At 40.5% G+C, this 16,638-nt stretch overlaps 1 protein-coding gene across 7 annotated transcripts in view; it reads left to right on the top strand.

Annotated features, from left to right (window-relative positions):
• Nucleotides 1-16,638, top strand: part of MCTP1 (multiple C2 and transmembrane domain containing 1) — a 544,348-nt gene that overhangs the window by 511,904 nt on the left and 15,806 nt on the right. For all 7 annotated transcript variants that reach the window (XM_081498745.1, XM_081498744.1, XM_081498743.1 and 4 more), the window contains one exon: nucleotides 15,608-15,717. In XM_081498745.1, the coding sequence (XP_081354871.1) occupies nucleotides 15,608-15,717 (110 nt within the window). The remainder of the gene's footprint in view (nucleotides 1-15,607; nucleotides 15,718-16,638) is intronic.

Raw genomic sequence — 16,638 nt, 5'->3', positions numbered from 1 at the left:
ACTGAGCAACTTTCACTCACTCTCTGGCACAAAGGGGATTCGGGGCAGAAGGTCCAATCAGAATATAGACTTGAGAGATGTTTATTTCAAGAGTCAGCCCAAGTATAATGCACTTTACTAAAACTAGAATAGCTTGTGGTGGGACAATAGTAATCTTTTTTTTTCCCCTTTACTGTGATCAATTGGATGCAAATGCATCTGAAGATCAACAGTTTCTCCTTCTTGGAGCAGCAAATATAAATCTGATGGGGCTGTTCACATACTTTAGAGACTGATCTCCTGCCCTCCCACCAGAATAATGAAAGTGAAAGTGAAAGTTGTTCAGTCGTGTCCGACTCTTTGCGACCCCATGGACTGTACAGTCCATGGAATTCTCCAGGCCAGAATACTGGAGTGGGCAGCCTTTCCCTTCTCCAGTGGATCTTCCCAACCCAGGGATCGAACCCAGGTCTCCCGCATTGCAGGCGGATTCTTTACCAGCTGAGCTACCAGAATAATGAAACACACCTTAATTACCTGTGACCTGGCCAAGTTCTAGATTGTTTTGTTCAGTTACTTAGTCAAGATCTGTCTTTGGTCTCCTAAAAAATCAAGAGAGCCAGGAATAAAGAGCAGGAATTGGTGAGAAAGAAAGAAAAAACAGAGTCCTGTCTAGTCTTCTGCACCAGGTTTTAGCTCAAGTTCAGGCTTGATCGCCAGTTCTGCTGGGGAGTTGATCCCAAAGAAGGGACTGTTATTTTCCTTAGAGGAGCAAATTGTGGCTATTAAACAAAATTCGAGTTGAGACATTTTAACAGTGAGGTATGTGACGTCATTTCAAGCATCATGAAAAGGGGTTAAATGAAAGCTTGTCTAGGCTACATGGATAAAATTCTTATTTTATGAAGGCAGTGAAAGAGACAGAAGTGCAAAATCAATAGCAAGGAGGACGGTGCAGAGCTCAAATAAATCACCCGACAGGGCCTGTGAACAGACCTGAGAAAGACAGTGTATTTCCCGGTGAAAAAGCCAGTTTCATGCCCACTGCCTCTCCACCAACTTCCTCTATCAAGGCCCTGTTCCAGCTCACTCTGAGCAAATGACTTTTCTACCTGTATTGTTGAGAAAGGGCTTCCCATGTGGCCACAGTGGTAAAGAGCTTGCCTGCCAGTGCAGGTAGATGTAAGAGACACGGGTTCGATCCCTGGGTTGGGAAGATCCCCTGGAGGAGGAAATGGCAACCCACTCCAGTATTCTTGCCTGGAGAATCTCATGGACAGAGGAGCCTGGTGGGCTACAGTCTGTAGGGTCGGACATGACTGAAACAACTTAGCATACACTCACACATTGTTGAGAAAACAGAAGCAATTAGGAACACCCACATTGTCATGTTTCTTCCGCCAAAGGCTCAGGCCAAAATCTCAGACCTGCCTCCTGCGTACGACACTCTTACCTTCCCTCCCGTCACAGGGGGGAGGTATCTCTGCCCTTCCCTCCATAGGGGCTTTGTCCTATCCCTTCCCACACACATCACCCCTGCAGTAGGTGCCCCCTTTTCCGAAGCGTCCCTCTCTCCTCTGCACTGTATCATTCCTAGAGCAAGTAATGCACGGTAGCAGTGAAGTGAAGTGAAAGTCACTCAGTTGTGTCCGACCCTTTGAGATCCCATGGCCTATACAGTCCATGGAATTCTCCAGGCCAGAATACTGGAGTGGGTAGCCTTTCCCTTCTCCAGGGGATCTTCCCAACCCAGGGATCGAACCCAGGTCTCCCGCATTGCAGGTGGATTCTATACCAGCTGAGCCACATGGGAAGCGCAAGAATACTGGAGTGCCTAGCCTATCCCTTCTCCAGGGGATCTTCCCAACCAAGGGATTGAACCCAGGTCTCCCACATTGCAAGTGGATTCTTTACCAGCTGAGCCACCAGGGAAGCCCACACAGTAGCAGAGCACTTCTCAAACTTTACTTTGCGTGTGCCTCACCCAGGGATCTTGTTAAAATGCAGATCACCATTTGAGTAAGGCTGCATTTCCCATCTTAAAAAAAAAACCCACAAAACTCCCCTTTGACCCCACGCGTATACGCACCAGCCCCGCCCCCATTTTTTAGCACCCCTTTACAACCAGACTTTCTGAGAGAGTTGTTTGCAGTGTGTCTGCTTTCCACTCATTGTCAGTCAGTCCACCCCAAGCTCCCGTCCCCACCACTGAACCGAAATTGCTTTTGTCAATAAACTCCGTTTGGCGAAGAACCCAGGACAGGGGCTCCTTGACCTTGCTGAGGCAGAGTTTCAGAGAGATTACCCCTCCCTCCTTCTCGAAACACTTGCCATTAACTTCTGAGATGCCTCTTCCTCATTTTTCTTCTACTTCAGTCTTTTTCAGTCTCTTTTGCTGGCTCCTCCTGGTCTGCCTGACAGCTCTGTTTTGTTGTGTCCTGGGACTCTGTCTTGTCCCTGGGTGACTCTTATTCCCAGGACTCTGTGGGCCTTCTACATGCCATGGACTTCCAAATCTGCATCTCCAGCCCGGACTCAGACCTCCATCCAGCTACTGATGTCACCTCCTGAATATCTCACAGGCATGTTTTTTTGTGGCCCAAATGCATCCCTTCATCTCCTTTCTCCCCTAAGTTTGCTATTCCTCTACTCTTGTCTAGCTCAATTAAAAAAAAAGAAAAAAGAAAAAACCTTATTTATCCTGTCCCTCAACCAAGAATATAGGCAGTTCTTTGATTTCTCTTTTTCTTACCTCGCAGATCCAATCTAGTATCATGTCAATGATGACTTTATTTGGAAAACATCCTGAATATGCCTACCTGGGTCTAAGCTTTCATCCACCATTCGCTGCTCGCTTTGCCTTACTGGCCATCTATGGCCTTGCCCGCTTCTCTGATACCTTCTTGCTCCGCTCCTCTCTCCACTTGGCTCCCAGCTGTGGGCATCTTTTGTTTCCTCAGACAAATTCAGTTTGTCTCTCCCTTAGCACTTGTGCATTGTCTGTCCCGGGTCCCCCCGGCTCTTTTCCTGGTGAGTTCCCGCCTTGTTCTAGGGGTCAGCCCTTGGCTTCCAGGTCAGTGTCCACCCACCCTTCTCCCACACACCAGGTTTTCCAGCTCTCTTGACAATGGCTTTGGGGGACTTGGCTGATGGGAGGTGCTGAAAGGAGGGAAGAAGGAAGAAGACGGGAGAATTTCCCTCTTCCTGTGTCTTTCCTCTTTCTTCCTCCCCACCCCACAGCACCACCTTTGGAGATGTTTTCCAGAAACATCCTCTGCTTCATAATCCCGAGTAGCGCCAAGCAGTCGCGACCACAGCTCCAGCTCTGGTCCTGGTTCATCCACGTGGTCTGGCATCTGGCCCCATAACGCCCCCTCCCTCTGCAAGTGGCTTCCTCCTTTGCCGATATCTGTCACATTCTTATTCTCAGTGGAGCCACTTCTCTGTGTGAAATTCTGTTTGTCTGAAATGCCTGGAGTAGTTTCTATCTTCCGGACCTAAATGGGTCTCAAGGATGAAGTTTGTGCCCAGAGCAGCCCTCCTAGACCTTTGAGTCACTCTCCAGCACAAGCACCTGTTTTGACTCCGTTCATTACCTTTTTCACTTTCTGCTATTTTTCTTCTTCATTTACCTACATGTTTGTTTGGTGCTGTCTTGTTTACTACCATTTGCCCAGAGTTTTGAATAGTGTCTTACATGTAGTTGGTATTCAGTAAGTATTTATCAAATGAATGAATATAGGAAATGGACTGACATTTGGCTCAACAGAATACTGCTCAAATGTGGGGTGTGGGTCTGTATGTGTTAAGTTGCTTCAGTCGTGTCCGATTCTTTGTGACGCTATGGATTGTAGCCTGCCCACGGGACTCCTCTGTCCATGGAATTCTCCAGACAAGAATACTGGAGTGGGTTGCCAGGCCCTTCTCTAGGGGATCTTCCTGACCCAGGGATCGAACCCAGGTCTCTCATGTCTCCTGCATTGGCAGGGGGGTTGTTTACCACTAGTGCTACCTGGGAATGAAGTTGATGATCAGCCGGCTTCCATACAAACTCAGAAAAGAAAAAAAGACAGTAAGAGAAAGGGAAGTTAGGCAAAAAAAAAGAAGAAAATGTTTCCCCTTGGGAAGAAGGAAAATTAGTGAGGGGGAGGAAACTGATCTGTATATAATGTCTACTAATGCGCCAGTGGCTTTATGTACGTGACTTCTTTCTGTTCCCATATCAACATTCAGGTAGACATTATCTCCGTCTTACTGATGGGGAAACTGAGTACCTGAGAGGTTGAGTAAATTGTACAAGTTTGCTTGGCTGTGAAAAGCACAACAGGATTCAAGCCCACAGTGGCCATCTGCTGATTAGGACAGGCCCAGGAACCGCTATCAGTGTGATAGAGTGGGCCTTTGTCGTTTTCTTCCAGGGTGATTTCAGGATGAGCCTGTTTTTGTGATTTAGTCTGCAGTAAGAAAGGGGTTTAGGAGATAGACCCACCTCATGTATCAGCAGCATCTCGTCGAGCACAAAGTTGTTTTTCAGGGATGTGCTACATATGGCATCGATAAAGAAAGATGGGCCAGTTCCCTTCAAATTCAGCAGGCCCTTTATTTGTACCCAAGTCACCTCTGTTTTGCTGAATTTCATTGAAGAGGCCTATTGTCTTCTTAAAGGAGACAATTAAGTTCTCAATTTTGTCCTCGAGTTTTGCTACATTATGGCCAGGTCTGAAATGGTGGATTATATTAGATTATGGGCTTCCCTGGTGGCTCAGATAGTAAAAAATCTGCCTGCAATGTGGGAGAGAGCTGGGTTCAGTCTGTGGGTTGGGAAGATCCCCTGGAGGAGGGCATGGCAACACACTCCAGTATTCTTGCCTGGAGAATCCCCATGGACAGAGGAGCCTGGTAGGCTATAGTCCAAGGGGTTGCAAAGAGTCGGACACAGCTGAGTGACTGAGCACACATATTAGATTATGCAGTTTATAGGGAAACTGAGGGAGAAAAGCCCCAAATGGTGGAACAAATTATTTTTTTCCTAATGCTGATCTCCCTTGTCTGGTGGATTCAAGTCAGGCCATCAACATGACTTTGACATTGCATTTTCCCTGATTTGTTCTTAAGACCTTTCTCTATCTCCAAACATCGTCTCTCAGAACCCTGAAAACTTACAACAAACAAACAAATCACAGAAATTAAATAGCAATAAAACTGTTGTTGGCTTCATATAAAAAAATATCATCCAGTATTTAAATGGCAATTATTTCCAGAAACTTGGCAATCGTAACCGTACAAACGATGAAATTGATTCCAGTCACAGTTCCATCTCTGTTTGGAAAGGAAATACCAGTAGTGTTTGAAAAATGGATTATTAAAGACCTTGCTTTGCTGAAGGTGGCTCATATGTTCTATTTGCTAACACAGCATCTTGTTGGGGGGAAAAAAAAATAAATGCAGCTTTTCCCTACCCCAGATTATTTTCACTACAGATCTTTAGAGCAGGAAATAAAAAACAGCTAATGGTTCATGGGGCATGTGGAATTAGTTTAAGCAAAGCCAAGCCTTGGTCCTGCTGACCGCCTCCTCTTTCCTGTGCTGTTTTGTCTATGCTGGCCTTAGAAAATGTCAACAAATCTCTTTCAAGCTCTGATGGGAAGAAAGGAGGGTGATTCTCTCTCTTTCTCTAAGGGAGTAATTTACAACAGATGTGCTTTTTTTTTTTTTTTTTAAGAAAGGTACAAGTTTGTCTTGTAAAATATTTGTAAAGAAAAATAGCCTCTGGATTTCACAAAGTAATCCTTACTTGGTCTCAGAGATGTCACAGAGAGCGTTGCTTTTATAATACTAATATGATTCTTTGCTCACACAATTTGATTATACTCAAGATTAGTTTTTGGGAAGAGCCAGGTTTAAATATCTAAAACAATGTAGTGAAGAAATACCATATGTTACTTGATGGCTTTTTGACAGTGACCTGAAAGGAATCCAGTTTCAGTCATGAGACCTGGAATCCCAGGACTTCTTTCTAACTAGAGTAATGAGACCCTAACTTCTCCAAGCCTTCCTTTCCTTATCCATAAAATGGGGAAACCACCTGCCCCGGCCATCCAAGTGGGAAGATAAATTAAAAATGCTTTATAAAGTCCTATACGAGGTGAATGATTTTCATAACAAATCTATTCAAGAAAACATCTTCCAGGGTTCCATACCTCATGTATATGCTTTTTTTGTATAGTTAGTAAAAGGAATCTTTTTCTAAAACTACTTTTTTAGTAAGTAGATTGGCAGCAAAGCTTGTGCTGTGTAAGATAAAATAATAAATCCTGGCCCTGATTCCGCCATGAGGCTCGTTGAAGAAAAAAACCACTGATTCTAATGGGAAGTGTTACCTGCATAAGTGCTGACAGATAAAAATCACATGAGAAAAAGGTGTATGCTTTGCTGAGTATGACTGACTTCAGCCTTAGAGTGTGTGCAGCTTTCAGCAGGCAGGGAATACTGTAAAGAGATGAATTGACTCCTCATTTTTCAAATCCTGTATCTCAGATGAGGACAGATGCGGCTGGGGGCACCAAAGGCGAGTGAGTATAGATGGGGGTAGAAGTTTGAGTTGGGATGAAAGGCATCTGGTCTTTGGTTTGCTCATGTAGGGAATGAGAATAATAATACCCTTCACCCTTGTGTGACTGTGGCAAGGATCATGTAAATCGATACATGATTATGTAAAATGATACAATCAGAGATAACCTGTTTGTATTTAATGACAAAGAAATTATATAAATATAGTATTCCTTAGATATCACAAATAAGGAGGAGAAAATTCTCACCTTTATGAATATTTAATAAAATTTATCATTTAAAAGTTTTTTAGTGCTTCCTTTTCAGTCTCTTCAAACTCTTAAGTAACATTAATGCCTAGTATGTACTGAGCACTTTCTGTGTTCTAGACATTTGCGGTAAATGCTTTAAATAGATTAAACTCAATTTTATAACTATCAAGGAAGGAGGCTCCATAATTACCCCCATTTTACAGATGAAGATAAGTAAATTGCTCAAAATCACACAGTTAAGCATAATGGAAGCACAACCTGAACTTGGGTTAACCAAAGAGCCAATTAGTCAGAAATCTAGAGTAGGGACAACAGAGGATGAGATGGTTGGATGGCATCACCGACTCGATGGACATGGGTTTGAGTAAACTCTGGGAGTTGGTGATGGACAGGGAGGCCTGGCGTGCTGCAGACCATGGGGTTGCAAAGAGTCGGACACGACTGAGCGACTGAACTGAACTGAAGACTGTGGTTGTCTAGAAGGTTCACAGCCTTCTCTAAACTCAGTTGCCCCCTCAGCTGTGCATTTGAACTCCAGTCAGATTTAAAAACACATCTGGAAATGAAACAAATGATTTTGAAAGAGGCTTTTAAACACACATGTACACACAACTTTTTCATTAGAAACTGGGATAAAGAACTCGCCTGGCACTGCTGTTTAGATTCAGAAGCAAGCCCAGGCTTCTGCTCCCTATTGTCACTCAGGCTGACAGTACTGGACCTATAGAAAGGGCAGGAGAGACTCCATCCCCCGGACATGTCCTCAAATGAATCAGCCAAATGGCCCCGGGGTGCAGAGGCTATTCCACACCCTTGCTATCTCCTCTTTAAACTGGCTAATCATCACCAGAAGGGGTTTTTTAGGACACACCTAATTTAACCTTTTTTTTTTTTTTCCTTTCAAATGGGGCCTAAGGACAGGCAGTGACTTGTCTTAGGCCACCATAATCCTGAGTGTGCTTTCACATTTTCTAGACCTTTCTACAATGTGTGCATTTGGACTTTGCAGAATTCTGATCTCGACACTTGGACTGTCCTGGTTGAAAGTTTCCTTTGTCACTGCTTTTCCTGTCTGGTTGCTTGGGAATGGCAGCCTCAGGGCTTCTGCTGTGGCTTCTATCAAGGTCAGCCTGGAGCCGGGCCTTGCGGCCCTCCCCCTTGAGAGTCCATCTGAAAGCAGAGCTTCTCCTGGGACTGAGCGCCCTGAGATGGCATCATCTAGAGAACCGCCCTCTGGAAAGTGTACTTCCTGCCTGCTGGCAAGGAGATTAGTCAAAGGTTTTGACACTGACATATAGCCCTAATCTTTCAAGCGATTACGTGAACTAACTGGACAGTTACAAGGAATTTTCTTAAATGGTTAGAGAGAGGGAGACTGGCACATCCCTCAAGGTCTACATGATGAGGGTTTTGCGTAGCAAGAAATTGGGCTCCAGGGAACTCTCCCTCCCAACAGCAGGTCCACCTGTGCCCCCTGGGTACTTCTGTAAGGTTTATCTACATTTATATTTAGTGGAAGTATAACATTTTATGTATAGCCTTTTACAAATAATATTTTTGCTTAATTAGAACTTAACGTGGGTAGTCAACGAGTTTTGTTTTCGCCTGGCTTCAGGTCATGTTCAAGAATATTCACCTTCACTTTCTCATATTCACCCCCAGGCTCTTTGCCTGCTCCTCATCCTCAGTCCCGGGGTTTTCCTCTCTCGCTTCCTTTCTCTTTCCTTCAGTCTCTTTTTGCTCTCTCTTCCTTTTCCTTTTCTCTGTCTCCTTCCCTCCTTCCCTCCCTCCCATTCTTTGCCCTTGCTTTTCTTCTGTTCTTTCTTTCCTGGCTTTCATCACAACCTTTAAGAATGCCAGCTGCCATTTTTAAATGCCTGTTGACATTGCTTGGCCCAAGGGATAGCGCTTTCCAATTTTTTGTTATTTTGCAATCACCTTTAAAGTTACATGCAGAATGTATAACATTAACGGGGCAAGGCACAACTAAATGTGATTAAAACTTGTATTGGAAATGAGTACTGGAAAGGTAAGTATACTAAATAGAGGATGCAAAAAATATTAAGACCAGGTAAATGTTCATTCTGGGGAAAAAACAAAAAAGAACACATGCAAAGTCAGCAGAAGGAGGGGAAAAAAAAACTCAATGTAGCATTATAAAGAAACTAATACCACTTTCTATAATGGAATCTGACAAGTTGACATGAAGTCATCTGGGGCATGATTAAACATGCATAAGAAGTTGCATATATTTAGGCATACTCAAGTCGCTTCAGCCATGTCCGACCCTTTGAGACCCTGTGGACTGGCACCCACCAGGCTCCTCTGTCCATAGGATTCTCCAGGCAAGAATACTGGAGTGGGTTGCCCTACCTTCCTCTAGATATATTGAGGAGTTCTCTCTAATATTTCAAATTTTTGTTTCAATAGGAACAAAAATAGATAAAAATAATTTGAATTATCTTGATAAGGAATTGTATCCAAAATTTTACTACTATACCGCTCCTGCTAATGGACAGTTATTTGCACCAGACATTGTACTAAGAGCACTACCTGGCTTATCTTATTTAACTTAGTCCTCTTTACAACTCTGAGACGTAAATATTTTTGAGAACTGTTTTACTTTTTAAAAGAAAATATTCTGCCTTAAATGGTGTCCATCTTTTTTTTTAAACACTGGGGTAGCAATACTTACTTCTTACTTTTTAAAAGAAAATATTCTGTCTTAAATGGTGTCCATCTTTTTTGTTTTTTTAAACAATGGGGTAGCAATACTTCTTACTTTTTAAAGAAAATATACTGTCTTAAATGGTGTCCACCTTTTTTTTTTTTTTTAAACACTGGGGTAGCAATGCTTACTTCAGACAAAACAGACTTTATTTTCCTTTTAATTCTGTATTTATTTTAGGCCGTGCTGGGTCTTCATTGCTGCATAGACTTTTCTCTGGTTGCGATGTGCAGGCTTCTCATTGTGGTGGCTTCTCTTGTTGCAGAGCCGTCTCCAGGCACGTGGGCTTCAGTGGTTATGGCTTCTGGGCTCTGGAGCACAGTCTCAGCAGTTGTGGTGCATGGGCTTAGTTGCTCCACCACGTGTGGGATCTTCCCGGATCAGGGATCAAACCCACGTCTCCTGCATTGGCAGGAGGATTCTTTAGCAGGGAAGCCCCCCTATCTGTCTTCTTAACCTTAACCATATCTGAGACACCTTTAATATTTCAGTGGAGGGTTCCTATTTTCAAGGTGAATATCAGCAAAAGAGCCACGGCACCCAGTAACCTGGGTAAGATTTGGTATCATAAAAACTAAATAAGACACTGGGATGAGACTCAGTAGTCAAGAGTCCCTGTGAGTTGTTGAGAATTTCTCTGAGAATTTCAGTTTTCCAGATTTAAGGCTGCAGGGTAGGTTTCTATGCCTAAAAAAAAAGAGGGAATATTGCCATGAAGAAAACATTTCACCACTTTATGTGCCTTTATTCAACCTATACCTCATGTCGAATATTTCCATAGGTTAGAAGTATAGATCTGAGAGGAGTCTGTTTGGCAGGGCATTTTACTGAGTGAACTAAGAAAGTTGTACACTAAAACCATCTTTAGCATAAAAAATAAATCACAGGAAACATAAACATATTCCAAACACAGTTGTGTACTTGGTGCTGTGCTTGCGCACAGAAGAGCTGTAGTCAACAGTAAACTATCACAGTTATGTCTCATAGCAAATATAAGTCTTCCTGCTCACCTTTTGCCAGAGGTTACCTAGCAGGACTTTAAAGGAAAAGCAAAACTATGGTCCAGATGCACTCTCTGGGGTGCAAATCTGCATGCCTCCTCCAGGAGATCATAAGTAAGGTGAACATATGCTCTGGTTTCCTAGGACAGTTCTGTTTTGTGCTCATCCTGATATGAGACTTCATAGCGCTCCCCCTTTACACTCTTAAGACACTCTCACCCTAGAAAGTGAAATAAGTTGAATTTTATAACATCAATATTTTGAGCAACATGTTCTACACGCCTGCTATGTTGAACACAGCACAGGTGTCCAACAGATTGATTTTCTCTGACGTGAACAGGACTAACAGTGCCCTCTTTGGTGTGAGTGACTGTGGCAGGATGCAGCTGGGTACACAAGGAACCCAACCCCTCAGTACACACATCCCCTGACACCCATCACCGTGGCTTCTCGTTCGCTTTTGGAACAGCATCTGTGAATGGGAGCACGTGTTATTTTGGTTTGAAAGTCAATGAACAGGATTCTCTCCATCTGTAAGGAGTACATATTGATTCCTTAGGTCTTGAGACTTTCCTAAATATCTCACAGCTAGGAACTAGAGAGTTCTTTGGAAAAATCCAGTTCATTTTCTAATGGGATAGATGAGAGTAAAATAGGTGAATATGAAAGAATCACTATATTTCAGGTGTACAGTTATTGATATTTTGTGGACTATGGAAAATAACAAGATTTTAAAAATCATATGGAATTATTAGAAAAAAACTTGTATAATATACATCTCACATGTTTTCAGATTTATAGTTATAGTTCTATTTTATGGGTAAGTTTCTTTTTACATCTTCAAAAGAAACCTTAATAATGCATTAAAAAAAAAAAAGAAACAATAGTGTCATTTCCAAGCCTTTCGATGATTAACTACCCTATGATATTTTTTTCCATCCAGGATGGTTTATAAAGGAAAGTAAAAACGACAATAAAAGAAAAGTACCAATTTATTCTCTACTAATAAAGTATTGAACATTAATGAAAAAAGTGTGAAATATTGGAAAGCAACAGAGCAATTCCATTACCCATTGCAGTGTGGGGTCATATACTGTATATAAAGAGTAATTACTTCATTGGTTGGGGACCTCAGTGGAGGAATATAGAATTTGATGAAAGATTTTAAAATAAAAAATTTTATCCCAAAGCATTTCCTTTTCAAAATTTGCCAACATTCCAGACTGTTTTATTTTGAATTTTGGTGGCCAGGGGTGACAGGCTTGGGGGTAGGATGGGTATGCAGAAGAAAGAAAATTTTTAATGAGCAGATTTTTAAAGACTCTTTAGCCAATACTCAACATTAATACTTGAATTTAAAGTATCTAGTAAAAATAGTCTTTGTAGATGCCTACAATGACACATCTTATTAATGAAGGTCTCATAGTTTACATTTGCACACTGCATTATTAATGTTAAATCTGGTGGTTTCTAACAATCTTCCTATTTCCATTTTTGAATCAAGTTTCTAGATTTCATTTTCTTGCTGATCATGGTGTTCACAATAATAAGTTTCTATATCTTTGCAAGTCTTTTCTTCTTGTTAATCCTCACAGGGATCCTGGGTAGAAACTGAAATCTTCCTGGGTAGAATGAGAAGTGACAGTACATCATGCAGAGAATAGACTCTGGGGTTGGCTGGTTGTAGTCCTAATTCCAAGTTCTGTCATTTTCCGTGAGCCTCAGTTTCCTCTTCTGTAAAGTGGGGAAAAATATCTACATTGTAGGAAGGTGGTGAGGATTGAATGAGCTCTGTAAAGAGCACTTTATGGTGCTTAATGAGTGTCTGTTTACCTTCTACTTCTTTCTAAAAATAATTTAGAATACAAAAAAATAAATTACAGAAAAAAAAATTACAGATAAACCATATAAAATCATGTCCAGTGAGTGCTGATTCATTTGTCTTCTATCCCTATTACTTTTATAGTGATGCTGTAGAAAATCAGGGAACTATTCTGGTTATAAAATTAAAATAAATTAATTGCAAAGAATTTGAATATTATAGGAAGGCATGAGGAAGGTAAACATCCATTTTAACTTTAATATTTTGACATATTCCCTTCATCATTTTTCCATCCTACCCATTTCAAAAATAAGTTAGGATTATGCTGTATATCGTATTTACTTCCCATTCTTTTAAATTTCTAGTAGATCATAAGTATCTTCACTCTTTTAAGCAGTATTCTGTGATTTCCTAATAGTTTATCGTTTGTATTAACATAATTATACCCAACATGTTAATGATTTTTTTGTTACTATAAAAAAAATTGCCGTGAAAATTGTTTCAGATGTTTGTTGAATATACTGGAAATCCCATCCCTTCATTTGTCATATTTGTTGAAATTTTTTTCCCACTTAGCCTTTTAAATTTATAACTTTTGATGTAAGTTTTTAATTTTATGTAACTTTTGCTACTAATTATTTTTCTTTGTGATTTTCTTTACTGCTTGTATGTTTAGAAAGTTCTTTCTTATTCCAAGGCCAGTAAATAACTTACCTTCTTTTCTTCTGCTTTTATAATTCTTTTTTAGTTATTTGCTTTTAAATTAATTTAATGTATATTTGGGGTACTTCAGTTTGAGATAGATGCGGAGGTAGATTCGAGCTATCTCAAATAGGTTTGAGAATCTATTAAGGCATGATTTAATATAATTTTCCCCAAATAGTTAAAGCAATTACTCAGTAACATAATATTTCCTTCTTTATGATAGATTTATGATGGTGCTTTATCATACAACGATTCCTCTTTTAATGCTCATCTTTCATATTTTAATTACTTAAATATCTGGTACAATAAATGCTTCCTCATTATTTCTCTTCTGCAAACATTGCTTAGGTACTCTTATAGGTACTCTTCCAAACAAATTTTAAAAATACTTCATCAAATTCTCCCCATTTTACTTTACACCAAACACATTAGGATTTGCTTGAAATTGCAAAATTAAACCTTTATGTTCAACTAAAAGAATACATTCTTTTAATATTCAGTATTCCACTGCAGAAATACATTATCTCTAATTTCTTAATATAGATTCTGTGCATTTCTTGTTAAGGTATGGCTAAGTGTCTTATACATTTTATTGCTATTGTGAAAGAAATATTCTTCACCTCATAATTTCAGACTGCTTAGAGTTTATTCTCAGTGAACTTTCATTGTATAACCAGCATGCTTCATCTTCAACTTGATTTATTCTGCATGTAGAAAAATATTTTGTAAGAACACTTTACTTCATAGATGTAAATGAACTTAGCTGGTGCTTGAGGGAGAACACTGAAGGCCGTGGAGATTATTAGAGTAGACCAATTCTGTAATTATAAAAGGGCCAAGAAGGAGCCACTGGTTGTCCATTTTATTCTAGAACGTACAGTTGCACAGGTGAAATGAATGCATTTTGTTTTATTCCTGGGGAGGGGAAAAAATACCAGAAATTGATGCACCCGTGTTTGTAATGACAAGTGAAGGGCAACTTTTGAAGACAGTGGGGACTCCGAGAGTGTGTCATTGTTCTCTAAACTTTGAGCCTCACGTATTTCATCTACCTCATTGCCTGACAGTCCATTTGGCATAAGTGAGATGAATCATGTAGGCAATATCTCCCGTGGGAATTAAATTTAAAGTGAGGGCTCTAAGTAACTGGTATCTAAAGATCATGCTATAAAACTGGCATCCCTGTCCCCAGTTCCACTGTACTCTGTTGTCCTTGGAGGCTGCCTACACACCTGTCACTCACTTGCCCTCGCTTTCCAAGGTGGCAGGATGCCAGCCCCAGCCAAGTGTTCACAGTGCAAAGTGCTTTAGACTCTGCTAAAATGAAAGTCAGTATGTAAATGTGCAACATGACGACATTATTATTCCGGTTTCCTGGCTGCTTCCAGCAAGCACTGACTGCCACATGAGGTCTCAAGTGTTCTGGCACAGTACGCAAGTGTTCAGAAGTTAAAAGTAATGAAATTGGATCTACATTTCCACAGAGATTCAAGCTGGCATGGAGAAATGGAGTCATGGGTTGGATGGTCTCCACCAAACAGCCTAGGCAAGTGCCTTTGGTGCCAGGCTACTAAGCAGAATTTTCTATCGTGAAAGGCCACCATTATTTCTTCCTCTGGGTCTAAAAATGACAGAACGTGCACGTTACCCCCCAGGTTCACACCACTCTTTGGGTGCTTTATGCTCAATCCGCACCCATTTGCTGGAGCACACACCAGCTTTGCTTAGGGCCAGCACAAGTTTTAAAATGAGGAATTAAGTACAAATAGAGGGAAACTGTTTAGTTAGAACCCTGACTAATCACCCATTTGCTGGAGCACACACCAGTTTTGCTTAGGGCCAGGACAAGTTTTAAAAGGAAGAACTAAATACAAATGGGGGAAAATGTTTAGTTAGAACCCTGACTAATAGAGCATGAAGTATGTGGCTCTTATTCTTAAGACAGGGACCAGGCTATGTATCTTGCTGTCCCTGAGGTGCTCTCTAGAAGTGTCCACTTACTGGATTTCAGTTGAATTTATTATTTTTAATTAAAAAAAAATTTCTTTTTGCAGTTTTCATTGCTCACAGGTCTTATTTGCACCCAGCATTCCTTGCTATTAAAATAATCTGGAGCCAAGACCCAACTTAGGTCTGTGGGTGGTGGGCCAGAAAACTGGGTCTGCTAAGTATTGTGTCATGGTGGGCCCAGGGTCAGCAGAGATTCCACATCTGGTCATTCTGAGACCTGATCTCCCTCTTACAACTTTACGTTTCCTGTCCCCCTGCTGAAATGTTTCTGTTCATCAGGGCAAGAGGCACAGAATCTGAGTCTTGTGCTTTGCAGCCACCTTTATACTGACACAGGTCTACAATGCTGAGTACTCTTCCTGCTCCACCTCCCTACATATCTAAAATTTTCAGGGGCTTCGTGTATCCACTTATATCCATGGAAAAATGAAGTTCACTTCAGTTTAAAAATGTAACAGTGTTAACAATGAAAAGAATTCAAGCCCTGAAGGATACAGATACCTTTACTCACAGAGAATCTCTCTTTTTTATTGTATTTTAGGACAGTGAAAAAAAGGGATTTATAAATAAAATTTATGCCATCCAGGAGGTATGTATCAGTGTCCAGAACATCCTAGATGAAGTGGCTTCCTTTGGCGAAAGGATAAAGAAGTGAGTGATGCTGACATGTGAGCTCTGGCTTTCTGTGGGACAGTGTCCATTTGTTTCTCTGAGGGTGAAATGCCACATTCTTTCTGGCAGGGGACACTCCGTCTGGGTGATCTATTGCTCAGTTTCATCATTATTTACTTTGTTTCTGCCAGTCTTTGGTTTTATGAAAGTTCTGTCAATTTCCTCCTTGAAATTTAGAACATATTGGTTGGAAAGAACTCATACTTGTAGCTTTGAAAAGAATAACACTGTCCTAAATTTTAGCATATTTTCACAGCAAGACTTTGTTCTTAGAATATGAAATTGCAATAGAAAAAAAAAACAACCTAGTTAAATAAGGATTTCAGGTAATCAAGACACATCTGCATTTTATTATTGGTCAGTTACAGTTTCATCAATAAAGTTAAATTTAAAAAATATTATAAATAGCACCCTGGAAAATATTCTTTCAATTCTGTTTAACTAGCTGAGATCATAATTATAGATGAAGTAAACTAATACTCTGTCATTTAGAAAACGAACAATTTTTATAAAAGTTAGGAAATAGAGCTTCACAGAGAACAAAAGTAAAATTAAGAAACATAATTTGCATTTTACTTCATCTTATTTACTAATATATATTTTAAAACAACTGTTTAATTATAAAAATGGTAAGGTAGATTTATAATTAATTATCTGTAAAAAGTATACTAAGGGCCCATGCCACTAAACTACATGAAAATTGGCCTGCATAATGATTTCTAAATGGTCTACTCAAGAAGGAGTGCTGTATACCTGGATAAGCATACATGTTTCTAGTTTCATATCTCTATTCATTGTTTATTATTCATAACCAAAAGTCTGCGGCAGATCTGGATGCTTGGGCATACACAGAAATTGAAAGGAGTAAATTATTTAAACTAAAGGTGTGAGTCATTCATC

Source organism: Giraffa tippelskirchi, chromosome 6 (assembly GCF_054371585.1).
Source record: "Giraffa tippelskirchi isolate mGirTip1 chromosome 6, T2T-mGirTip1v1.2.pri, whole genome shotgun sequence".
In the NCBI taxonomy this organism is placed as follows: domain Eukaryota; kingdom Metazoa; phylum Chordata; class Mammalia; order Artiodactyla; family Giraffidae; genus Giraffa; species Giraffa tippelskirchi.
Note: the sequence above shows the minus strand (reverse complement) of the source record. Positions and strands in the feature narration are given on the sequence as shown.